This window comes from Rattus rattus, chromosome 1 (genome assembly GCF_011064425.1).
Source record: "Rattus rattus isolate New Zealand chromosome 1, Rrattus_CSIRO_v1, whole genome shotgun sequence".
Classification (NCBI taxonomy): Eukaryota; Metazoa; Chordata; class Mammalia; order Rodentia; family Muridae; genus Rattus; species Rattus rattus.
Genome location: NC_046154.1, coordinates 217,175,433 through 217,203,292, shown reverse-complemented (window position 1 = coordinate 217,203,292; position 27,860 = coordinate 217,175,433). Strand labels below are relative to the sequence as shown.

Genomic DNA, 27,860 nt, shown 5'->3' with positions numbered 1-27,860 from the left:
TTTTCTTAGAGCATAAGCCACTGTGTTCTGTACAGGAGATTTTCCCTAGTGCCCATGTATTCGAAGCTCTTCCCCCACTTTTTCTTCTATTAGTTTGAGTGTATCTGGTTTTATGTGGAGGTCCTTGGTCCATTTGGACTTGAGCTTTGTACAAGTAGATAGAAACTTATAATCACAGAGCTGCTAGACAAAGACCAATTACTTGGTCTAACTGGGTAGTGAACTTGAATGAATCCATTACTACTAAGAGAACGTGCCAAAATAAAATGATAGACAGCACCATAGGAATAATGTGTGTAGTTTAACTGTGGCCTCATGCACATAGATGCATGTTAATCTGCCATTTATTATCTATCACCTATCTATCTATCTATCTATCTATCTATCTATCTATCTATCTATCTATCTATCTATCTATCATCTACCTACCTATCTACCTACCTATCTATGAATCTGTCTGTCTGTCTGCCTATCTGTCTGTGTTTATGGCCTTATGGTGTATGTTCACCTGGCACTTATTATCTATCTGTTATTTATTTATTTATTTATTTATTTATTTATTTATTTATTTACTTACTTACTTATTTATTTGTATAGTAATAGCTTTATACTGCACTAGTACTATCAGAATGCTATCTAGCCTTCTCTACTGTGTTATCTTCATTTTTTGGCTCTATAAGTACAATTTTGAATTAAAACTGCAAAGAACTCATGTGGAACAGATGAGCAGCTTGCTCACTACGATCGGAGAGGGGGTTCTACCTGATCTGTTGCTTGTCTGCTAGTGCAGCCTGTTCCCTTATTGAAGCTTTGTCTGGCTTCAGTGGGAGAGGATGTGCCTAGTCTGCAGCAGCTTCATGGCCTGAAGGGTATAGTGTACAGGGATTATAGTGGGTGCTGGGTGATACTTAGAGGGGTCTCCCCTTTTCGAAGGAGAAAGGGAGGGAGGAGCAGGGGCAGATTGTATGTAACAGGTACTGTGAGGACATTGGGATGTAAGGTGAACAAATAAACAAATTAAAAAATATAAAACTAAAGAAAACTGACTTATAGTCTATAATCTCCAGTTTCCTGGCTCTATAAACAGAGATCATTTTCATCCTGAATGCTTCATTTATACAACAGATACTTAAGTACTGGTCCTGATGATTGCTTGAGGACTTAGTGACATAGTGAGCAAACTATTTAGCACATTGCAGAACACATAGTGAGAAAGTAATAGATGGTAAACAAAGCACTGGCTTCCAGTCCAGTGTTTTTGAACTGAACTAATACAGCAGGCTGGGAAAAACTTAAAAGGCACTGAGTTGAGCTTTTTAGTATAAATGAAGGGAAAGGAACAGAAATCAGGAGAGCAGATTTGAGCTTCAGGTGTCCCTACAGTATAGAAATATTTTTTTCATGAAACTTTTTACTTGTGTGTGTGTGTGTGTGTGTGTGTGTGTGTGTGTGTGTGTGTGTGTGTGTGTGTATAGCATGTGGGCATGTTGTGTTTATAGTCTGTGTATGGTGTGTATTTATGTGTGTGTGCTTGATATTAGTTCCTTGTTGCCTGAAGGGTATGCCTTAATTTACTGGGGTTCATAGTAAAGCACAAGAGAAAGCTGCCATAGCCCAAGACTTAGCATCATTCAGGTCATGGCCTCTTTATATCAGAGATTTTTCATGAGACCTTGGACATATGAACTATACAATAGGTTTGCAAATAGAATACTTCTGTTTATAAACCTTGAGTGTAATTTAAGATAGTTCTTTGGTATGTACAATTTTATCATGTACTAAAGAAATAAAATTTTTATGAGATGAATGTTGCTTGTTTATTTTTATACAAACAAATAAACTTGACTGAATATTTTGTAGTGAAGTGTATAGAATACCTTCCATGCATTTTGGGATTGATTGGTAATTTGATTTTGTATTTTGTAGTGCTGAGAAGGCTGTTTCACATAAATATTTAGAACAGAATGTCAGAATTATGCTCAGGGATATTTCAGAAATAATTGGAAATTCTGTTCTAGTCTCAACTCTGAATTCACTTTACAGTTTAAAAATAAAAATTTCCAGAAACACAAATATTTAAAACCAAAACCTTTGAAACATAATATAATTCAAACTATGTTATCATGCTGATTTGAGAACTTAGGAAAACATTCAAGTATGTTTCCTGTGATTAAATAATTAACTTTATTGCACAGTACAAAACAGTGCAGTTTCTATTATGTGGTAGGTGAGGTGTTTCAGTCAATATTCATTGGCATTTTTGGTGTCGTTAGAGCATGCACGATGTAAAATGTGCTTGTAGTATGTTCAGAAGGAAGGCTGCAGTGAGCTCCAATGTTTCCCAGTGAGCTCCAGAAACACCTATGAATCACTGTGTTAACGTTTGAATTAATACTTGATTATTGCATACTCACAAACCTTTCATTATTGGCAAATGTTTACAGACCCTCACATTCAGTGGCCATGAGGGTCACCACCCACCGTTTAAGAAGGCAGCCTCCTGAGACTTCACGATAATGCGTGCTTTCTGGTGAGCTGAACCAACCTACTCAGTTCCAGTGACTAGATTTTTAGAAGTTGGAGTTTCTTAATGTTTCTTTAATGAAGGTTCCTTTTTAGTAAGAATCTTGTTTTAAGGTGAAATTTCAATACTCACAGAATGAAGACATTCAGGTACATATACCACTAGCCATAACTGTGCACAGACGGGGCTCAGTATTTTCTGCTCCCAACTGTCCAGATACATTAACAGAGCATCACAAGAGAGGTGTTTGCATGTGCACCCTCAAGTCGAATGTTTGATGTATCAGGCAAGCATCCACAAGGATGCTCCTGAGGTATACAAAATTCTACACATCAATTTGTGCACATGGAGGCCTTGCTTCCTCAAAGGATAACACTGACTTGAGCATTTCAGTGTCATACAAATTACTGCTAGAAAACAAAGGTCAGCACTATCTTTGTTATGTTTTTTTTTTCGGAGCTGGGGACCAAACCCAGGGCCTTGCACTTGCTAGGCAAGCACTCTACCACTGAGCTAAATTCCCAACCCCTATCTTTGTAATTTTAATGTCACGATTGTACTGTCATCACTTCTGTTTGATAGTTACCATTAATAACCAATGAGTTCATCATAAAACCTAAACAAACAAAAATCAAGCTGTTGAAACACTCCTGCCTAGACCTTCAGAATTCCAACCTTCCAATTCATCATACTGTCAGTCATGGACTACTTCTCACTTAGCAGTAGATATGTACTTGATAAATTAAAATAATGGATAATGCCTTCTCTCGACCACTCTTCATAGTTACAATTGCATGTAGGCCAAATACGGTGTTGGATTCCCTGGAATGGGAGTTACAGAAGGCTTTGAGTTACTGTGTATGCTGGGAATCAAACCCAGGTCCTCTGTAATATCAGCCAGTGCTCTTAATCACTGAGCCATGTCTTCAGTTCCCTTACTCTAAATATAACAAACCTTTATAGCTATTCATAGTGGGCATTATACAGATGATATAAGATTTTTGTTTTTAGCTTTCAATCAAATTTATCCATTGACAATTCAGAAGATTTTGAATAAATTGCTTTATTTCAGGAGCTTTGGCTTAGAAACAGTGTGTCTTAGCTACATAAACAGGTTTTTAGATTGTTGATTGGATTTTGTTGGCAAACCTTGAAAAATCAAATGACTGAGACGTTTTGCTGTGAATAATTTTTCTGATCAGGTAAGTACCTGTATGAGTGTTAGAGAAGTGTTTATTTGACATTCATGTTTATTTGAAGAGCGATGGTATAATGAATTGGAGAACAAGCATGATATTAAACCATGTGCATATGCCAGATGGTATCTCTGTTCTAGATGAGCGGATGAGAGAAAGCACAGGTGCTTTTCAGCAAGCATAATTAATGTAGCTAAAATAGCATATAGCTACGCTGGTGAGGGAAGAACAAGTCATCCTGACATGAAGTAGCATTACATATTTATGCTGTGTATTGAAGGCCCCAAATAGTCTACTATATCTTCATATCTTGACCAAATTATTCTTTCAGGAGGATAGTAGTGAAGGGGAATTTTCATTGTTACTGGAAAGACCAAACAAGTATAATGACTTTCAATTTTTTCCTGTAAAAAGCTGATTACCAACTGTTGGGATACTTTATTGCTTGCTTTTGGGATCTGGGCAACATGAAAAGGCTGTTTCAAACATACATACATACGTACGTACGTATGTACGTACATACAAATGTACATTCATACTTAGCAACCATATGGCTGGGGCCTGAGATGGGGAAGAACAGTATAGGTTCTAGAGAGACTTGAGTTGGAACCCTGATTATAACACAAATGCTGTGAATGGTTATGCCACTTGGCTTCTCCTCTTAGATCAGTCTGTGATAACAGCCATATCTGTCCTACAGGGTGGCTGGGAAGAGAATTGAAGGAGATATTGAGAGGCTAACGAGGTGATTCAATAGTTCCAAGCACTGGCTGCTCTTCCAGAGGGCTCAGGTTAAACTTGCAGCACGCACGTGGAAGAACATAACTATCTGTGAGACTAGTGTCTTTGACATTTGTGGGAATACACACACACACACACACACACACACACACACAGAGAGAGAGAAAGAGAGAGAGAGAGAGAGAGAGAGAGAGAGAGAGAGAGAGAGAGAGAGAGAGACAGGGAAGCATCAATATACATAAAATAATAAAATTTAAAAAATTAAGGCAATAATACCTGAAGAACTTAGCCATTTTCTGGCCCTTGAAAATCACTATAGAAAATCACTCAGTGGAAATAATTTAAGTCGCTTCTGTTATTTAGATTTCGTGTGTGTGTGTGTGTGTGTGTGTGTGTGTGTGTGTGTGTGTGTGTGTGTTTATCTGCTCTGTGAAGCTAGAGAATCAACCTGATGAGAGTTGGAGGGCAGTATTATAGAAGAGCTCACTGGGAAGAGGAGCTTGCTCATGGATGACAGCAGTGCTATGCATGATTCTCATCCCAGAAATCCCTGAAGGGTGATAGCTGGTTACCACCGCTAGCAAGGAAGGCACTCTGAGAACATTTGATTCTCTCTTATTTTTCTTCTCTGACTGTAAAATTAAACTCTTGCTTTTATAAGGAAAGTAGAACAAAAATAACCATTTGTTAAATAAAATGCATTTCACTCATTCCTGCAGTAGCAAGAGACATCATTCACAAATTTTTTTCCAGTGCATACAAATGTGCTCTTAAATATGCTTACCATAACCTAGAACGTGCTAAATATATCACATTGTATACTGCTCATTATGTAGAGCCAAAATGGATTTTTCTTTGAGTCACAGAGACCTAGTAGTTTTTAGTCTCTTTGTACCTTAAAATCTAGGCTTATTCTCAATAGAAGCTTAAGATGTTGGGAATGCTGTCTTTATAGTTGTGGTTGTGGTTATTTTAAACCCTTAATGTAGTAATTTATGTTTGAGAAGAACTATAGAATCAATTTTTAGTTCTGGTAACTTGTTTCTCTTTTCTTCTCAACCCTTAATTGCTCTCTCTGGGAAATAGCTATTTGCCAAAAATAAAAATATTCATTCAGATTCTTGAGATGTAGTTTTTAAATGGGGGACGATTCATCACACAGCTTTCTTTCAGTTCCTGGGAGAAGAAATCCTGGGGGCTTTGTGAGAATCTGAGAAATAGTGCATTCCTTCTTGCATCTGAGATAGAACTCAGCATACCATGAACCCAAGGGGCTTTGAGATTCTCTCCAGAGGGGTCAGACTACAGCTATGTTTTATTAACAGTCAGAACTACTTAACCTAACTCAGTCACTTAACTCACTATAAAGCTTTATAATTAATGTGTTTACTATATCCAAAAAGCATAGTGTTGATCAAAAATAAAGTATTTGAAAGAACCTTACAATCAGTCATGCAAATATAAATATAAATATTAAAAACATATTATTCACTATGGTGTCTTATTTTGGAGATGTACTTGTATAGTAAAAAGTCATCTTGAACTTTAAAATAAAGATTATTTCTGGCTGAGTAGCAGAAGACATTCTGGTCATCCGTGCAATGTTTTATCTCCTATTAAAAGATAAAATATACAAAGCAAATATGTCAAAATGAAACATTTTTAAAATATATTGTAGATTTATGTAATGTATTATGGGTACTATTTGATTTTAAAAATATCTCTAGGGAAGAAAGCCAATACAGAGGAAGAAGGGGGAGGGGAAATACTAAATACTAAGGCGTTTTGAAAACCCATAAGGAAGCATACAATTTTATGCTTATTTAAATACATGTACACATAGCTTGAATGAAATTAAGCCACGAGGGGTGATACTGCTCTGTGTAGGAGTTGTAGACTATGTAACCAAAGTTCCAGTACCAGACATGAAGACCATCCTCAGAGTTGTTGGTTAGGAGACTGAAGGAGACTCCCAACATAATGTAAACTTTTGTCATTGCCTATAGTTGCTTTCTAGACCTTGAAGGAAGACCGTTTCTGAATCCAGAAAATACTTCCAACAGGAGAGTCATTGTAACAATGCTATATCTCTTATGGAAGCCTTCTTCCTTAGGTCAAGCTCACAGCACTGGAAAGACACATGTAAGCTGCCAAGGGAGAAAAGCAATGAATAGTTCTACTCATCTGTAATGGTTACAAGTCTGCATGAAAGATTCTTAATGGCACAGTAGTGGCATTTATATGATGAAACCAATAGCTTTCTAAGGGCCACTCAATGGGGGAAGGATTTACGTCTGATATTATAAATCTAGCCAACTATCATGCTTGGTTAGGTCATGCTTCTAATGGAGGACTAGTATAATTTCTAAATATGTTCTTAATGCTCATCCTTATAGCCACAGATAAGTGTAGCTGTCACCCATCTCCCTTCAAAGAAGCTTATTTTTAAGCAGAAGGAGACCATTACAGAATTTCACATTTGTTCAAAATAGAGACAATGGACCATGGGATGCCAAACCAAACATGATACATCTATAACACACCCCTATACCCAAGACTCCAAGATTACAGAAGAAGGATTCAAAAGATTGTAATAGACAGAGGATCAGGACATCTGCTGTGAGATAGTGTCTTTTGTATGTGACAGGGGATCAACACCTATGAAATCTCAACAATACAGATACCTCAACCAGACCTGCAATATGACAACATAAACTGGCCATGCCAACTTGGGTGTGGGAATCTCACAATACCCTTTTTCTAGATGAAAGGCTACGTAGGCAATTAATTACTATGGAGAGAAGTATAATCAACCTTCTCTAGGAAAGAGCATGAGGTAGGTTATCTAATCCAAAGTGGTCAGCCCTATTCAAGTTGCACATATGAGCAATATTAAAAGTGTTCATCTGGCTGTATTTGTATGCATGAATGTATACATGTGTGCTTGCACACATGCACAATGCTTTCTCACAATATCATTTTTAGCTCGTATCCAATAGTACCCTAGAAAACAAACAGTCCCAGAGCCCAAAATTGTCTGTGTGAATGAAAAAATGATGCCTAGAGCCTGTAGTCTTTTGATCAAAATGAGAAAACAGTATATTTTTTTCTATTTATAAGATGTCAGCAATCATTATCCTATTTTTATTCTTTAAGTGACCAGTTTCATCCTTTTTTCCCAAGGGCAATTTAAGTACAAACTACCCAAAAATATGATTGAAGAAGAAATAACTGGACCTCACACAATATGCCTTGGAATGTTTCTTATGTCATTGATAGTTTTATGATTGTGCAGGCTTATTGCAAGTCCAGTTAAGTAATCCCAGATTGTAGAAGAAAACACATGAAAACATAGGCACACACAATTGTATCATTTCTTTTGCCTGTGTAAGCTGAAGAAAAAGTAATGTGAAGCTTCATATTTGAGAAGCATCTTGGATTATAAGGACAATATATGGAAGGATTTATTTTATGAAAAGAAAATTTCAAAAGTCGGAAGGATGAACGTAGAGTTTGTGCTGGAATGAAGTTTAAGAACCATTTAAATTTCATACACAAAGCAGAGATAAGTGACGGCAACTTTCTATTCACCAGTAACTGAAAAATCTACCAATCCCTAAATGAATACGCTATCATCTACTGAGTGTTAGATTTCACAGGATATCCTGAAATATTTCATTTAATATAATTTGCCTTAAAATCACCATCTTACACCATTATTTTCATTTTTGTCACTTGTCATCCGAAAAGAATGTTTTATGTAGATGTTGTATTTTAGAAATAGAACTTTTCCTGTAGAGTCTATTTTACCTATCTATCACCATAACCTATTTTCTGCATGGGTGGTCTGCTGTTCACAGGAGATACTTTTCTTTTTGTTTAAGTAAACCAGAACGCATTTTGCATAGTATGTGTAACTGCTAGAAAAACAAGGCATGCTATGTTATTTTGTGGTTCTTCTGCTTTCTTTTCATTTAAATATAAACTTGGAGTTTAGGAATTGGATTGCTAGGTTTTTGAGTGACATTCTTGTCCTGCCTCTAAAGATTAACAAACATCATTTGTAGCAATTAAGTTTTTTATGTTTTAATATTTAAATATTTAATGGTTATAAAAATCATACATATTTATGTGTTGCTATGTAATGTTTCAGTAATTCACATGTTTTTAATGTTTAATTTTTTGAGAATTTCATAGACTATATTTTGATCATATTCTTTCTCTTCCACAACTTTTCCCAGACCCTTTTTCTCCCTACCCACCCTACCTACCTACCCAACCTCATGTTTTTCTCTAAAAAAGAAACAAACCAAAAAAGAAAAAAACAGATCTACCATCAAACACAGGAGTTGAATTTGTGTAATTTTATAACAAGTATTCCAAAAGAGAGTATATATTTAGTACTTTCATTGGATCTTTAACAACAGCAACCACCAAAACTACATAGAAATGAGACTAAGAAACATGAATTATGAGAAAACATGCAAATGATAAATATGTGTATAAATGTCTGTGTATGCATTTATACTTAGCACATTTGAAGATATAGAAAATGTCTTTCTGAACATTGAACATGAATAATATTGAAAATCCAGCATCAAGATCTTGTCCTCCCTGTGTGGTCTCAGTGACATGCCCTGGTTTTTTACTGATTTCTTACTTGATTTTCAGATAAGCAAATTCCATAAGGATGGATAGGAAAGTCAGTTTGCTTTAGCAAGCACAGTTCTCTATGTATGATCAGAGGCTCTTGTTGACCTCTCTTACTTCCTACCTCTCAGGTTCTCTCTCTCTCTCTCTCTCTCTCTCTCTCTCTCTCTCTCTCTCTCTCTCTCTCTCTCTGTGTGTGTGTGTGTGTGTGCATGAATATACATAACATACATACATATACATACACACATATGGAAACTTAACATTTGTTGTAGAATGAGAGGCATTTAGAAGACTACATCCTAATGGGATGTTTTCCTCTCTGGGCTCAGGGACCTCTGTAGAAGTAAAGATGGAAAGATTGTAAGAGCAATGGGATAGAAGACACCAGAGAAACAGTTTCTTCCAGACACAACAGGACTGATGCACATACGAACTCCCAGAGACTATGGTAGCATGAGCAGACTGTGTTCAAGACAGACATGGACACAGTGCTGACAGAGGGAAATGGACTCATTCTCCATCTCTAGCTATCTCCAACTGAAAACCACTTTGCAAAGGAAACAGAGCAAATATTATTTTTCTCTAATGGAGTCTTACTGGGTATATAAACCACACTTATGGAAAGACCACATGCACAGAAGTAGAAGATGGTCAACAACGAAATAAATTCAAAGGTATTTCTATGGATTTTTGTCTCATATTGCTTCATTTGTGCATTTTTATGACTTACTGGTCTTTTATTTGTATACTATTGTATGCCCAAAAGAGCTCTTAGAGAAGAAAGTTAAATTGTGTTTTAAACACCCAGACCTACCTCAAGAAAACAGGAAGTATGATAGACCAAAACTTGGAGTCAAGGTCTTTTACAAAAACATTTTGTGGAGCAAAACAAATTAATATTTGATGAACAATAAATAGCCTGGAGATTTGGTGAGTCATAGCATAAGACTGAGGTAAGGAGAAAACAAGTTCTAGGTTATCAGGAATCTTCTATTATGATATTAAGGATGTAATGGAATGTAAATAAATAAAATAAATACAAAAATTTTTAAAAATAATTTGGTTTTAAATACACAAAATGTATTTCACTTTTTTACTAGGCCAGCTATAAGATAAGTCAAATCAATCTATAATAAAAATAATATCTATATTTTGAAAAAAGAATGATTGCTGTATATGTATGGAGAACCTGATTCTCATCATCAATATAAAATTTCATGTGTGCTTGCACATACATTTGTAACTCAAATGCTGTGAGGGGCAGACACAGAAGGATGGTTGGAGATTGTTAACTGCTGCTTAGCACCAAATACAATGAAAGACTCTGCCTTCTGGGAACAAGGTAGAAAGCACTCCTGACAGCCAATTTTTGCTTCTATACATGCCCACAGAGCTCTGTGTACACCTCTCACACATACTACACATATACAAATTTAATTAGTCAAAGAAATCAAATAAAAAACATCTATACTGATTAAAGAAATGTGATTTGACAGACAGATAGCAGACAGCATTGAAAGAGTTTAAGCCTGGGATGAAAAGGCCAAGTTTGTGCTTAGATAGACCCCTGTGGTTACACTGTGGATGATGGATTGAGGAAGGCAGATCTGGAGTCAGGAGACCAGTTATGCAGTCATTAACAGATCTAGAAGAAAAATGATGAGTCTGACCTCAGCTGGAGCTGTGAGGATAAAGGGATAATGTCGGGAGTGAGCAAATGGGAGCACGGATCCAGGCTACCTTCAAGAGATTGATTGGATACAATGAAGATTTGACAAGAGGATTCCCTGTGGCTCAGAGGACAGATAGGTGTAGTAGTAATTTTCATTGAGAGAAAAAACACACAAGGAAAAGCAAATTGTGTAGGAAAAGGACAATGAATGTCTTTTGGACAGAATGGTGCCTGGGGATTAAGAGACTCAGATGTTCTTACTCTTTATCTTGAAACAGATGTGCCTGCTCTGAGGAGTTGACACAGGGCTTTTTTACTGTGTTTCTGGTCCTGTAGCTTCTGTACTGCCAAAAAGGATATGGTAGGACAGACTTATGATATTTTCATGGTGTGAGAAGTTAAGGTAAATGAAGTTCTAGGACAGTAAAATGTGGTTGGGCCCAGGTAATTTCTCTTTTGTTTATACAAATGGAGAATGAGTTTCTGTCAAAAGCACAAAAATACTGATTTAACCTATCTATTATTAAAGTTCTTGCAAGGGCATCGGTTCACCACGATTTTGTGGCACTCTTTGAAGTCTTTTGCTAAGGTTTCAGTAATATGCTTTGTGGGGATATAACAAATATCTACTCGCATTTTAAATACCAGTAACTAGGAAGATATTCCCGGTAGACAGATATAAGTATGTTTATAGAAAGTGCAGATGCTCAAATGTAAGCTCTGACAGTTTACTTCTACATGTTTGTTTCTCACTGGGCTGGATCCTGTCTTTGTGAAGTCAGCCACAGGCTTAATTCACAGTACCTACTTATCACACATATGCTTAAACTACACTGAACTAACATGGGATCTACTGAGCTGGAAGAATTATAAAGTTCAGTTCCTGTTCTGCTGCTCATGGAGTGACTCATAAGAATCAATCAACGGGTTCATAGACATCAACGACTGAGAACTATCTGGAAGGCTTTAATGCCAGGAAGCAAGGGTTGAGTCTAAGAGCATGAACATTGACATTCTGAAATATGGACTCAAACCAGCAACCAGCAGACATAAAGCAAGCCAAGGAGCCAGGGTTTAATATGGCGTGTGAGGTGGGCTAATACTATGGGAACCAATATTGGCTCAACCTTTGAACATAAGACTGATTATGCTATCAATTGTCCGCAACCTCGTATCTGACATTAATTATCTCTGCCACATTCTTTTCTATAACTTATTTGAACTTCTCTCACTGTGTCAATAAAGTTTCTTATCCTAAGGTACTCAGATACTAACAGGCTTGATGTCAAGATACAGGACAGCACAGCAACTGAGAGCAGAGAACCTGTTTGGATGCTAACTAAATATATTTATGGTCTAGGAAGATAATTATCCTAAACTTAGTAAAAAATTAAGTTGTATATTCAGGTATCTCATAGCAGAAATTCCTTCAGATAATATAGTTGCCCCTAGTCATTTCTTTTTATAAGACCATAAACCTAGATATAGCTGAATTTTCAATATTGCCACTGATTTATGAAATAATGGAATTAGATAAAACCATCAACATGCAAGACATTTTTTGAAGTGCTTTACCTTTTTATTGTTTTCCCATATTTACTCATCTATTTTGTTCCATGGTTATTTGGCCATAACTGAGTAATACCATATGCATGCTCTTTCAACAAGGGTCCACTTAATCTTTAACATATTTTAAGCTAACATGCCTTTGTCAGATTTTATAGGATTTAAAATATTGTTTTCTTAAGACTTACATAGAGGAATTATATTCTTTGTGCATGTCACTTGAAGAGACCCTTTGAAGTCAGACATGTTAGAAAATGTATTGTACATTCAAGAAATGTCATAATCTCACCAAGACTCTCCTTCTCATGATCATTATTTAACAAAGATTTTGAGCCTATTTAGGAATTTTGCTCATGGCTGTCACAGTGCAGAGTAGCCTACCTCTTATTCATTGTCAGCCATTCATTGGGTACAAACAAGCAATTTATAAGGAAACTACAAATAGCTGATAACCTTGACTTTAAAAAATTTTTTAAAAATGTTAAATATGTTTAAAAATGTATTTTAAGATACTACTGACTATTTTATAACTAAATGGATTTTATGTTGCTTTCTTTCTTTTTTTTTCTTTCTTTCTTTTTTTTTTTTTTGGAGCTGAGGACTGAACCCAGGGCCTTGTGCTTGCTAGGCAAACGCTCTACTGCTGAGCTAAATCCCAAAGCCCAACTGCTTTATTTCTTAAAATAGTCATCACTCACTGTGCACTATTATTTAAATTACAAATACCAAAATTGTCTTAAACAAGTTTTACCCCAGTATTTTTATGCCTTCTAGTTCACACATCCGTTATATGAAATCATGTGCTAATTTGTCAGTGATAGTGCTGGGCACTGTGTTGGTTTTTGAGGGGTGATTTTCCTCACTCATAGAGTACAACCTGCTAGTTATTCTGGCCCTCACTCAAGGCAATGAACTTTCTTGGCCATCAACATATCGTGAGAGTTGCAACCCACTGTACTTCTTAGTCATATTAGTGACACAATTTGGGCTATTGTGAGCATTAAATGAGTTACATATTGATAAATCTTGGATCAGATTTAACTTCAAGAGAAGCTTATTATACGGTTTCTTTCTCTTGGTATGGTTTACATAGTTTGTGACTAATAACATGGGCAGAACGAACATGATATGCAAATTGTATCAATATAGTGGACAAATGAAGCTCTCCAGATACCTGGTACTGCGGCCTCTCAACCCACTTCAGATTCATTTGGCTGCCTCTATAGGAAAGCTGGGTGAAAACAATCACCCTCCAACACTATGTTTCCCAAGGAAATGAATCTTCACAAATTATCAGTGAAATTACTCATTTCCAGTGATAATTTACTCATTGGCAAGACACCAGTGAGTAAAATTCTGAGGGTAGAGGAACATCACAAAGTAGAGGAGCTTGCTCCCTTTGATTTCTATCAAGTCTCCTCAGGCCTCTGGTTCTCAAACTGAAACCAGCCTTTCCTTTGTAGTGTTAGTAGAAGAATCAAGGAAGAGAATTTTTCATGAAAGTTCATTATAGATACTAAATCATTTTATGAAACTAGCACTATTTCTCTATGTTAATAATATCATTGATTTTTCTTTCTTTATTTGATCCGGATTCTGCATCCCCCTGCCCCGTTCTTCCTTTGTTGGACCATTCTTGATAAAACTCTGGAGGCAGACACTGACGGTAGTAATAAAGCAAATAACTTCATCATTTAAATGTCTATTCATCAGCTCTTGTGGTTAGTGACTTCTCAGCTTAAACTCACCCCTCAGATTTTTTTTTAACATACTAAGCCTTGATGTGGCCATTATTTTTCTGCAAATATATGTATTTTAGAGCCCTAAGAGGATATATGAAGACAATCAAATTTGTTATCATCCTTCCTGAACATGGCTGATTGGGAGCATTGACATGGATTTTACAGTGCTGTATCTGGAGGAATGTTTAGAGATAAGATGAAAGCAGGCTGTGTTTTCATCACACATTGTATATTTGACTTCAGCCTCCCCCTCAGCCTTTAAATCAATGGCATCTGGTTCTTGCTGCTTAAGAGTGCCGTTCCTTTCCACAGAAAAGGCAGTTAGTGCTGGATATAGCAGCCCCATTTGATTAAAAAATAATTAACTAGAGTTATATGCATCCCGGCAGCTTAAATGAGGATTTCTGTTTGGCGGGGGATGGGGGTGGGGGGCTTGTTACTTTATTTCTATAGCAGAGATGGCTGAAGTGGAAGGCTCCCTGTGGTTGTGATAGACATTGTCATGACACAGTCATTTTGATTTGATGATCTAAAGTTCTGCATTTAATAGAGAAACTCAGTAGTGAAGAGAGGTCCACATTTGACCAGTCAATAGGATCACAAAGCAGATTAACCTTGATGTAACCCCAGTGTGTCCTTCTCTAAGATGCCTGGGGTACCTCATCGCTTTCATGTCCATAACAACATAAACACTGGGAACCATTTTCTGTGAGACAAATGTATTAAAAAACTGATATTTTTATCAAATATTTTATAATTATCAAGCAGGTAATGTAATGGAGATCACTAATTAGTGAATTCTTACACAAAAGTAGAAGAAAATTTACTTAGAAAGTCAAATTATGTTCTGAATTTCTTGAAACCATAAACTCTGACATTCTGCTACAAGGTTGGTTGCCTGAGTTAGTAGTTTTTCCACCCCTCCCCATTTTGTGAACAATGTAATATTGGAGTAGCTTGTAAATCACAGTTTTAAATTAAGAAAGTCCTATTCCTATTTATCAGTCAGATGGATTAAAACAGTGTGCTAGTAACACCAATAATTCTAATTCTGGCACTGGTTCCTTCCTTAATAACAAATTGTTTCCAGTTTTCATACAGGATATTCTTCCATGGACATGTTTTAAGAAGCATTTCTTCAGCTGAATCAGGGAGCTATAAGGCAGTTTTTAGAATATAGACTGTCTTGTTGGAATTTTCTAGAATGTTGTGCCTCATCTATATTTCAAAAATCTTCTCCTGTAGTTTTGACAAATAATCACAAATCTGTAGTTACATGTAAAGTATATAAGGACCCCAGATAGTTCTGGCTGGATAGATGAGTGGTTAAGACTGCCAAGCCAAAATATAAACAGGAAAAAAAAGAAATGCGTTTTAATGGTGGGTTACTTAGGGTAACCCAAACTTCCACTGTTCCACTTTGAAAACAACATAGCGCAGGAAATTCCTGTGAGTTTAACATTGTGAGATTTTTATCCTGTAAAGAGAAAGAGCTTAGTCCAGTGCTTGCCATGTAAGAGACAAATGATCAATGTTGACAAAAAATGGCTGTTGTCTTCACAATGGTAACTCACATGTCATTTTATAGAATTTCCATAAAAGCCCCAAATTTCCTGGACAACAAAGGATCATACTATTAATGTTTGCCTGTCAGAGGCTTCTGCTACACATCTATCAAATGCAGTAGGCCAATAATCTTTTGCTTATTCTAAGACATAAATCAATGTGATTGAAGGAAAAAAAATACCTTGGCTGCTCAAGGGAAATTATTGGATCATGCGACTTACAAGTGAATGTCCAGAGGTCAATCTGATTAAAAGCATGCGTGGATCCAGGAGCTGGGAACATTCCTTCTATCTCTATTACCTGGCTTCCCCATCTCTCAGCTCTCTGTCTTTTCGGCCCCTAAATTGCTTGGATTCTTAGGCTGGCTTTGTTTTTGTGGTGGCAAAATTAAACCCCTGCAGTACCAGGCATCTGTGTTGCTAGTTAAAGAATCTTGGGTGCAAAGGAGGTTCTCTTGTAAAGAACTGTGAAACTGGGGCTTAATGGCATTGCTCCTATACTTTTCCATCTCTGAGCCACTTGTATGGCAAATGAAAAGCAAAGCACTGTAGTCTTCCAGGTTCAACCATGAACATACACTGGGAACTATGGTGGATTAACTCCACCCCAAGCACAGACTCTTGAAAGAGGCAAAGATAAGTTTTAAAATGACAGTGAAAGGCCACTGTTAGGAATACGGAACCCAACATGAGAGACTCCCACTGCTTTAACCTAGCCTTCGGTTGTTGGAATGAGGTAATTTAATGGGAATAAACCCTGGATTTGGCTCAGAGGCCATATGTTTTGTTGAAGTAACTTTCACATATTTTATAATCTATTTTGCATTTGTAATGAAGGACGGTTGACTTATATTGTTAAAATATAAATTCAGAATTCATCACCAATCATATAAGTGATTTTAGTCTTACTCATCTGGAACACAGTCAAGTTAGATAAGTAGAAATACGCAATGGCTGGGGTTAGACAGGAAACTGCCAAAGTTTCTGAGGGGGTTTTACACTCATGGCTCTATTTATTGCATGATAATGATACTACAGAACTTACGGTATGCATGTATTATAGTTCACTGACTCAATAAAAATCACACAGTTGTTCATGATTTCAAACTCAGCTTGCTAAGTAAGACTTGGCAGAGCTACCAAGTGTTTGTACGAGAGTCAAGGAGCTCTGCGCTCAAGTCCACGTCTGACTGTGTGTGCTGTGTGGCCTTGGACCTGATGTCTCTGGGATGTAGTTTCCTCATTGAAAAATTAGGTAATAAAGTGCAGTCACCACACAGCGGTGGGGAAGAGTTAAGCACCCTGACAGGGAAGTACTGGCTTCCGCATTTTTCAAGCAATGTCTATGCTCTTTCTTTCTCCCAGGTGCCTAACAACACCTCCCCACCCCCAGTACTCAGTCACTTAATAATTCTCATTGGCCCCCTTGGTAACATTTTTTTAATGCTCATTGTGTTCTGTGAGAGGGTATCATAAAGGAATAAATTTTACCCACGGCAAGAAGGGCAAATGGTGTTTTATGAACTGCAATTTCAAGGCCTTCTTTTTGAATTTTCAAAGGAGCAATGAGAAGGGTTTAAGCTACCTCTTGGGCTCTGCAGCTCATGCCTTACATCACTGCTGAGATTTCAGTGTTTTCAAAGCCTTTTTTTCCCCATGGGTGTCTGCCCTCCTCCTACTTCCTATCTTTTTCTCCCAATGTGACCTGCTTTTACTTAGGATCCTGAAACAGAGGCAGGATACTGAATTCTTCTGAGGTGAATAGTCGGCATGATAGGATCAAAAGACCAAAGCAATAAGATTTACCTTTAGGTTATTTGCTAAGTCACCTGCAATTTTGCTAGGTAACCATGGCTTTATTGTCCTTGGCTATTAGAGAGGGGGCGAGAGGGGGGAGGGGCAGAGAGGGAGAGAGGGAGAGAGAAAGAGAGGGAGAGAAGGTGAGAGGGAGAGAGGGAGACACACACAGAGAGAGAGAGAGAGAGAGAGAGAGAGATAGAGAGAGACAGAGAGAGACAGAGAGAGACAGAGAGAGAGAGAAAGAGAGAGAGAGAGACAGAGAGAGAGAGAGACAGAGAGAGAGACAGAGAGAGACAGAGAGAGAGAGACAGAGAGAGAGAGAGAGAGACAGAGCGTGCCAATAGCCTCATTCATATCTTTGCTGTGAGGCTTAACTGAGATCATGTCCACAACAGGAGAGTAGGATCCAAGTGAAAATGTTCATTATGATTTGTGATTACCGTGTGAGTGTGTCTGTGTATCCAGAGTGTGTTAGCAGTTGAATTGGTGTGCGTTCTGCTTTCATTCCTCAACTCCCCAACATGCAGAGGCTCTCTGCCAGATGGCTTCTCTGCCAGCTGTGTCTTGTTTTGTCGTTGTAAATACTGCATGCCCCAACAGGGAGGCTTTACTCATAATCTAACATGCCTTGTCCTTTATCTCTTGCAGCTTGAGAATTACATTGTGGAAAATATGAAGTCGGAGATGGCCCAGATACAACAGAATGCGGTTCAAAACCACACGGCCACCATGCTTGAGATAGGAACCAGCCTCTTGTCTCAGACTGCAGAGCAGACCCGAAAGCTGACAGATGTTGAGACCCAGGTATGTCCCCAGGGTCAGAGTCACATACTTAACCAGAAGATTATTTTAGAATTAGTCTTTAGTTTACTCCATAAACACAGAGCACATGTCAGCATGAGATTTGGAAAAACATGCATTTTTGTTTATTGGTAATAACAACAATGAGTGCTTGACAAGCTATGTATGCTTGACAAGCTATGTATGCCTTAATGAGGGTGAGTATATTTAGGTCTGCGTGTGTTTGTAAAAAGAGAGCAGCTAAGAAACCTAATCAGCATTAACTTCAAATAAACACTGTGGCTACCAACTGTGATAGGACTTGTGTAAACCAAAATAGTCACATGGTGACTATTGATAAGCTTTTTGACCTGTCGTGCTTTATCTCTGGTAATGCCTTAGTGACAGTGACATCTGCAGCGGGCTTGTGAATTCAGCGAATTGAAAGGAAAAACTTCAGGTCCACCGAACAGGAATTAGTCTGAGTCTGCAGGTATCTGCATAGTTAAGTACAATTCAGTACAATGTAGGGATGTTTTTAAATGTTCACTGTCACATTACAGCGCTGCAAAATGGCCTCTTAGTGCAGTTAATGCGGATAGTGTGATTCTGCTGAAATAGCGTTCTGAATCTTGGGGTTGGGGGTGACTTTGTTCCAATGTCCCTGAATTCTATGAAGACTAAAAGTTTGCATGTGTACATAGGCCAGGGTAGGCTATTTCCACTTTATTTAATCTGTGTCAGTGATATTGTAGATCATATGTTGATATTTAAAGAGACGTAGCAAAGATGTTTTGTATAAATAAAGCATTTTGTATGAAATATAGGTTCTGAGACAAAAACAAAACAAAACAAATGAACAAACAAAAAACTCAAAACACATTCAAACACATTTATAAAAAACACTTAAAGACTGTAGGTAAGGAAGATATTCTGATCTCTTTCACTAACACAGTTACTGGGCTCTGGAGTCTTCGTATCTCTTTCACTGATTAATGAAACTAATAATCAACTAATGAAATCTGAATTTAAATGCTGATTGCATTGGAGGAATAAATTGCCTAGATTTTGAAAAGAACACCATTTTCTGTAGACCACTATTAGATATACAGGAGATACAAGGACTGGGAGCTAGATCTCGTAACTGAACATGAGATGTGTTGACTCATTTATAATTGCACAAAGCAAGCATGCTGATTTATAAAATATTGATTTCCTATATTATACACAATAAAACTGTGCTTTTTCTCATACTTTATTTAAAGCAGAACGCTTACCTCCTGCAACAAACCTTTTCATGAGTTCAAACCTTGAAACACTGGCAGGTGAGATGATTCAACAGGTTAAGGTGCTTTCACCAAGCTTAAGGATTTCAATTCTCAGAACTCCTGTGGTGGAAGGAGAGGACTCCAGAGTGTGTCTCTGTGTATGTGTTCATGCATGCATGCATGCATGCGTGCATGTGTACGTGCACATGCACACAGACTTCTATTTTATGTCACTCAGAAACATTCTCTAGTATTGTTTTTATTCTTCTCTGTTATTTCTTTTATTCTTCTCTCGTCAAGGAAATGCTGGGGTGGGGGAAAATTCTTGTCAATATTTTAATCTCAGAACTGTAAAGATTACTGTTTTGAAAGTTTTTAAACCTAACAATTTATTCTACATTCCAAAGACTCGGAGACATGTAGTTTCTGAAAGATAATACAGAGAAGGCAATGAGTAAAGAGAAAATAAAACTCCCTGTTTGGAACAGTGAAAAGTCGTCATTAAGTCCAATTAGTGTTTATTAGATATAACAAGGATATTTTTAGGATAGATAATCTCAGAACTAATCACAACTATCAACAAGAGGCAATTACACAAGGAAACACTCAGACAGTGCTTATTGTGCTTTACCAAGCAAACCCTTGCTTTCTACCCATCGTCCTTTGAGCATCTTGCACTCATTAATGTTTACGTTCCAAAATTTTCTTAAGAAAGGGTGTATCCGCGTGGTGATTTGAACTCTTGAGATAGGACATGTTTTGCTTCAACCTAACCATGAAAGTCACCCTATTCCTGCTGCAGTCATGTTTACAGAATGAACGCTGAGCCCTCAGTGCCTTTATGAGATTCACTTCTAAGAAGGTAGAAGCTGAAAGGAGCCTTCGGCTCAGTCCAGGTTTGCTCTGATATTCACCTAACTTGGTTTCACACCTTTATGCTTTGCTTTCCTGAAACTGACTTCAGGCTGTTCAGGATTTAAGGGTCATGTTGCAAGGGCTTTGCCCCATTGTGTGCCCTGCCTCTCACATGATGATCTTATAAAGATAAGCTACTTATTGCTTACTAGTCCTCCGTTGACCTTCTAGATTTGCACTCTCACAGGTGGGTGCGAGGGCCATGGTTTTGCTCTGAGGTGTGAAGGATCCCCACAGCCAATGAACATTTTAATCAGAAAAGGGGTGCCAGGATGAGGTCATCGAGGAAAGATAGCTGGCCTTGGGGGTGATAATGAGAAATTGACACCAAAGAAAGGCTTTACTTTCTCCATAGCTCAGCAGAACACCACTCTGACTTATCAGTATCTGCCAGCCTCCCTTTTCCCTCAAGTTTCTATTTTGCATAAAGGAGTTAGGATCTGGCATTCATTATTCATGGACCCCTCCTGTTGATCGACTCACTTTGTTCACCAGCCTTTTGGTTTAGAGGGAATTTATCAGATCAACAAACCAAATTACGCCCTACTTTTGTCTCAGTCTTAAGCAATCTTACACACATATTGACTACTATCAGCAAATATAACCTGTAAAGTATGTAGTATTTTCGTTCCTTGTTTGAAGATGAGCAAACTGAAATAAAGAGCGATGTAAAATGTTGGTTCGGATGAAAGAATTAGTGAGCATTACAGTGAGGATTTAAAATTAAACAGTTTGGTGTCAAAATCTCTGTATCTTTCTACCTGTGCTGATCTCTCTCCTGTGGTTCTGCCTTTTCTTTGAGATTCTAGGATGATATCAATGGGTGCAAACGGAGATCAGGATTTCACTCAGAGCAAGAAAACGAATCCAAAGTTCTTAGCACACTGGCAGTCTCTTACATGTAATAAAGATGCCACAGCTTTGCTGCTTATGGGAATGGCAGCCCCCTCCCCCGACACACACATTCTCTCAGGTGCCAGTGACATCATCACATGTAGCTTTTGAGCTGTCCTTGCCAGCTGCCAGCTGTGTCAACTATAGGGAAGGTCTTTAGACCGCTATCTCAAGTTTCCTTCAGTCTCCAATAAGTTCCAGCACTACAGCATTAGAAACGGAATTTAACCTCATTTGAACAGCTGTATTTTGCATATTTCCATGATGCAAGATGTTCCAATAAGTGACTCGAGCCCTATGATAATATCTAAAGCAGTCCTTAAGTCCACGGACTTTGGGTTAACGCGGTAAAAGTTCTCTAGATCAATCCTCTTTTTCACTTTCTGTCACGTTTACAACACACCTTTTGAGTATGCCGTTGTGGGAAGTCTAATTGAACAGTGACCCCAGCTGTTGTGCTCTCAAGCCCAATCAGGTATGGTACAGAGACCACAATTCTCAACAGCCATTTCTAAGCCATGACTCACTGTGGCAGGATACTTAGCGTTGTTCCCAGGAGCTTTAGAATTTTGCTGACACATGACTTTAGCTAATGTTTTCCCATAGCCTGTTGCATATAATTACAGCCATCTTGAGGACTGAGACTTCCATCAAATACTCCTTTCCCTTGCTTCTCTTCCTCACTGAGGTAAAGCCCGCACCTTAACTCGAAGGCTGTCTCTGGCGCCTCCCACTTAGTTTCCCTCCATAGACATTCGTTCTAGTAAATTCCCTGCATGTCTAATAGCACTTCTCTTCTGCTTCTCAGAGGTCACTAAGCACTATGACTGCTCGGATCACAATGGAATTAGATCCAAGTTAGAAATGTAAAGCTGTTCAGAGTCATCTGTTGAAAGAACACATCTCTCTAGGCAATAACCAGTTTTTCCTCATGTCTGCTGTCAACAGCTAACTCTAAACACTGAGCTGTTTTTCTTGATTAGGACACAATTTAATAAACTTTAAACCTTGATCTAGCTGAAATGATAGTGAAATAAATTAGTGAGGGGGTATTATAAGGAAAATATTTGGTGATTAATTTGCATAAACCTCAGGAAGAAGACTCAGAAAATTGTCTCAATTTGACTGACCATTCTTTTTTTAGAGCTGCATTAACACAGTAACATTTATCCATGCATGTTGACTGTTCTCACAGCAGAGCTATAGTAAAGACAATATGGCCTATATATCAGAGTTTCTCCCCAACCCCACCCCGTTACTCTGGCAAAATATGTAACAGAACCAACTTTAGGGGATGAGAATTTAGTTTGGCTCACAGTTTGAGAGTACAAAATTCATGATGTGGGCAAGGCTGGATTGCAAGTGTGTAGCTAGAAATGCTCACATTTCACCGGATCAGAAAGCAGCGGGCTCTGAGGCTACAACCACGACAGGCTACACACCAGCAGACTCATCCCTAGGGATCAATTTCTTTTACCAAGGCCCCAACTCATAAAGGTTCTATAATTTCCCAAAACAGCATCACCAGCTGGAGACCAAATGTTCAAACACATGAGCCTTTTGGGAACATTTTACATCCAAATAATGACAGCTCACCAAGCAAAGATAGTTACTATCTGGGCGTTGAAGTAAAAACTCTAACCAGTTCTTCAAACACATTCCTTGGAAAGTAAGGATTTTCTTTTCTTCTTTTCTAAAGCTCCATCGTTAGGATTTGAAGCAGGACATGACATATATCAAATCATCAGTAAGTTCCAATTAAGTAATTAGCAAACCCTGATTAAAATATGTTTGGATTTTAACCCAAAAATAGTTGATTGGTAGTAATAAAAATGAAAACTTAGCTCATGGGCCTGAATATGACTTCGAAAAAAAGTAATCTACTGAAAATATTGATCTGAGAAGTAACCGGCACAGTGGAGGTTTTTGTACTGTGAAGAACATGATAAATTTGGCCTCTTTCTTCCTTATTGTGATAATTCAATTTGTATAATAAAGAGAAATCCGATGATGTCATCAACTGCCACAGACTGAAGACCTAAGGATGTCTAGAAAGAAAACAGTTGGTAGCAATAGTTATTGTTCAAGAGAGCACCTTTCTTAGGCAGAGAGGCTCTGGGGTCTTAATTACTTAAGTCTGTAGGAAGAACTGAGACTCTAAATTCAGATGATCTGTGTAGTTTAATAAACAAAATAATTCAACCTACAATATATGCATGTGTTAGAAATTTCTGTACTTACCAAATTCCATAGCCAAATGCAGTTATTATATTTTAAATATGGCACAAAGTTACATTGTTAGGCTATAAATAGTATATATGATTATTTAATATATAAATATTCAAATACAGTGAGGTTACTATAAACATAAATACTGATATGAATGGTTACTATAAACACATGATATAAATATAATACTTTACAATTTTCATGTAATATGAAATATCTATTACTGTAACCCTTATTAACAATATTTCTCCGATTCTCTAATTTTTAAAGTAATTTATCAGATAATTTGTTTCTGTTTGATGGGCTCACTGAACTTGGGTCTGTCTTTTGCTTTCTGGTTCCCTTCCCACTTATGAATAATATATTTAAGCTACTTAGACAACCATTTGATCATTTCTCATATTCTGGAATTGCCTGAGTATTTATTTGGTATGCCTTTTGATTTGTTTTTCCAACACTTGTCCTTTATAAACCAGAAGTCACTCTGTGTAAAGGATTTCCTGAGATGACTTAAGAAGCAGGTTTACTTTATGAAATTGTTGATCGCTTTATGTGGCATCTCATCAAGAGGCAGGAGGACAAGTCATCATCTTACTCTTAGTAATGTAAGGTTTGTGGATGCAGGCAGGGTACTAGTGGCCATATCACTCCTTCTCATGTGTTTACTTTCCCTCTACAAAGAAAAAAAATCACACTTAGGGTGATTGTTCATCTCTTTCCCTCTTATTGACCAAAACCTCACTTCACTGATAGTGCAAAGTACCGAATTTATAGCGATTTCTTTATATATTAAACAGCTTTCACACTCTCATAGCATCTAATTATATCAAATGTTGTTTCCTTTATTAAACAAACAAACAACAGTAAATCAATGGCCCTAAGATCAATGTGCTACAAAAAGAGATTTCCTTTTGTGGTTTCTGTATTCTCTTTCATAAACTACCTTTCAGTTAGTGTGGATTTTAAATACTCTTAAAAGCATTACAAGAGGCTGTCTGAAATTCCTTACCTCACTTTCTGTAGAAAGCAAATACTTCCTTTAAAAAAAAAAAGAAAAGAAAGAAAGAGGTAAGCACTTCAAACTACAAGAATCCTCCATTTCAGATCTTACTTTCCTCAGTCTATGGCAAACTCTGGGAAATTTAAGCTTTGACACTGGTCCTTGGAGACTTATTGCGTTTATTCTTCACTCTTTCCTTTCTTTCCCCGCCCTTTACTCTTAAACTTTTTTTTTCCCAGAGATGTGCTTTTGGGATGTGTTTAAGTTAAGAAGGAAATGTCTTTTGTCATTTTAATGGAATACTTCAGTTATTGCCAGCAGTAAGTTCCATAGACTCATGCAAGGCAGTGGTCAATTTATCATAGTTTTCTACAGTTCCCTTGCATGCCCAGATTTGAACTTCAAGCCTGTTTGAAAACATCAGTGGGGTGACTTGAAATAAAGCAGCATGAGAGTCATGATGATGGGAAAAGAGAAGAGCTTGGCGTTTGTGCTTAAAACTAAGTTGACCAGCACTTAGCCTGCATCTCTAAGATTGGTCTGCTTTCTTCTTCCACGTCCGATTAAGTCTTTAAATTTGGCCTGTAAGAGTGTAACTATGCCTGTGGGACTGTTACCTTCCATGATCAGTATCTAACTTGCAAACAGTCCATTGTGCACCGCTAGCCTGACAGACAAAACACAGCAGGAATAAAGAAGGATCATCTTCAATAGTGGAGATTCCAGAAGGAAAGCAAGAGGGGTGAACTGCAGGAGAGCACAGAGGTAGATACTTTCCTAAGCATAGCCAGAACATACTCGTGAGCATGTCTTGAATATGAAAACAAGCTAGCCCTATATATGGAATGGGATGGGATGGGATGGGATGAGATGGGAAGGGATGGGATAGAAAGGGATGGGATAGGATGGGATGGGATGGGATGGGATGGGATGGGATGGGATGGGATGGGATGGGATGGAATGGGATGGGATGGGAAGGGATGGGATGGGAAGGGATGGGAAGGGATGGGAAGGGATGGGATAGAAAGGGATGGGATAGGATAGGATGGGATGGGATGGAATTTTCAGCCAGACAGAAGCACAGGTACCAAGACCTTGAGGTAAAAATGATTTGGCAAATTGAATTTTCAGAAAGACAGTGGGTGGAGCATAGTGTGCCAGATGAGGGACAGAAGTGACATCCAAGAACTAAGAGACTTCTAAGGATACAGTAAGAATGTCTTAAGACCCAACTAAGTTCTTAAAAATGTAAACCAACAGCAGAGAGGGTCCGTTAGCATACTCAACATGGAAAGTGGTATGATCTGACATGTTTTCACAGAAGGATTTTTGCTCTGTGACAGTGTAGACTAGAGGAAAAGGAGAGCAAGGAGACAGGTTAATACTGGTAGTAGTTGCAAGAGTTAGATACAGGCAGCCTCAATGTCAATTCCAGATAATGATTCCTGCCTGTTTCCAGAGAACATGGAGAAAAATGTAGATTATTCTTCAAAAGCCAAAATGTTGGTTTTTGAATGTGTCAGGGGGTGTGTTTTAGGGTTTCTACGTGATGAAACACCATGACAAAAGTAACTTGAATGAGAGAGTATTTCAGTTGAAAAACTCTCAGGTTACCCTTCATCATAAAGTAAAGTCAGAACAGGAACTCATGCAGGAATTAGGAGGCAGGAACTGAAGAAGTGGCTATGCAGAAGTGCTGTCTACAGGCTCACCCTCCACGAGCTGTTCATCTTCCTTTCGTATACCATCCATAACCGCCTTGCAAAGAGTGACACAGCTTACCATGATCTGGGCTCTCCCACTTGAACCATTAGTCACTGACTTCTCTGTAGGCCAATCTTAAAAGGCATTTTTGTTGATTAAGAGTTATTCTCTCAGGTGTGGTAGGAGCAGATGAGCTGAACTTGAGGGTGTGAGAGCAGGAAAGCTGGCCATGTCCCTTGATATCTGTGGCATTGGCTAGCGGTGGCCATGCTGGAGGACTTGGCCTGGTGGTATGGGTGCAGGAAAACTGGCCAGCTGATAAACTCAGCTACTGACCAGGCTCAGAGCTAGTGCTTCAGGTGAATTGCTGGAGCACATTAAGGGGTAGGTCCTATAGATCTCAAAGCTGCAGAATCTCCATGACACAGGGCAACAACAAGATATTTGAGAGGAATCCCCGTAAGCATCCAGTGTAGCATATAGTGTAGCAGAAATCAGAGGCTTCTAACCAGACCAATGGCTCATCACAATGAACATTTACAATTCAAAAATATTTGGACAAAATAGTATACTGTGGGATGCACTGTGACACACTACACTTTGCACTATGATATTTGTGTGTGTATGTTATAACTTTTAAAACATTTAAAAAATTTTTAAATTTCTAAAGTTTTATTTTGTGGGGAAGGTGGCAGGGCTAGAGGGTGGATAAGAAGGGCCAGGGAGATGAGTGGGATCAGAGTACATGATGGGAAATTCACAATGAGTCAATAAAAAAACTAAAAGGAATGAAATCATTCTTCTCAAATATGTCTGAGTTTGTGTCAATTTGACAAAAATAACCATGATGTGTTCTCAGAGAGTATGGCAAACCAAAGCAAATATAGGTTTGATGTTCCTGTGAATGATGTATTTCATTCCATGACATGGCATGCTTTTATTCAGACATAAGCATTGAGTGTCTTCTCATTCCTGGTTCTGGTCCTCACATAGAAATACAAAGTGATTCATTATGCATTTCAAATATCTGTAAGTGGTCATTTAGTAAACAAAGAAACCAGAAGCTGACCTGGGTAAAATATTTGCTGAATGTAGCATTAGTCTTAACATTCACAAGCATGATTTTCAAAGTCTGTTTCTCCTTAAATAAAGTGATAAGGACTATCATTCACAAATAATACTTGTGTTAATTCTCTGATAATGTCATACACTATATTTCGATCATATTCATCTCTGCCTCAACTCTCCTTCCCCCTCTCCCCTTACCAGTCCCCAGCGTTCAGGGGTTTTCACTTTGTCCCACTTTGTGCTGTACAGCTACTCTTGGGAGTAGGGCCCACCTGGTAGGTGTGTTCGACCTACCAGGATCACGTTATTAAAGAAAATGTACTCATCTAATGACCATTAAATACCTTAACTAGCGTGTGGTTTCACACATGCTTTTTACCCTCTGTGCTGGGACTTTGGAGCTTGTGCAGATCTTGTACATATTGTCAAATTCCATGAGTTCATATGTATTCAGGAAAAATTCATTATTGGCAAAGTTTTAAAAGTCTCATAGGATGGAGAAGTATTTATAAAAAAAATGTTGTCCTTGAAAGTGTATACTCT

At 37.9% G+C, this 27,860-nt stretch overlaps 1 protein-coding gene across 2 annotated transcripts in view; it reads left to right on the top strand.

The window, feature by feature from the left end:
• Angpt1 (angiopoietin 1) overlaps nucleotides 1–27,860 on the top strand; it is a 239,180-nt gene that overhangs the window by 119,622 nt on the left and 91,698 nt on the right. For both annotated transcript variants that reach the window (XM_032914910.1, XM_032914899.1), the window contains exon 2: nucleotides 18,108–18,263. In XM_032914910.1, the coding sequence (XP_032770801.1) occupies nucleotides 18,108–18,263 (156 nt within the window). The remainder of the gene's footprint in view (nucleotides 1–18,107; nucleotides 18,264–27,860) is intronic.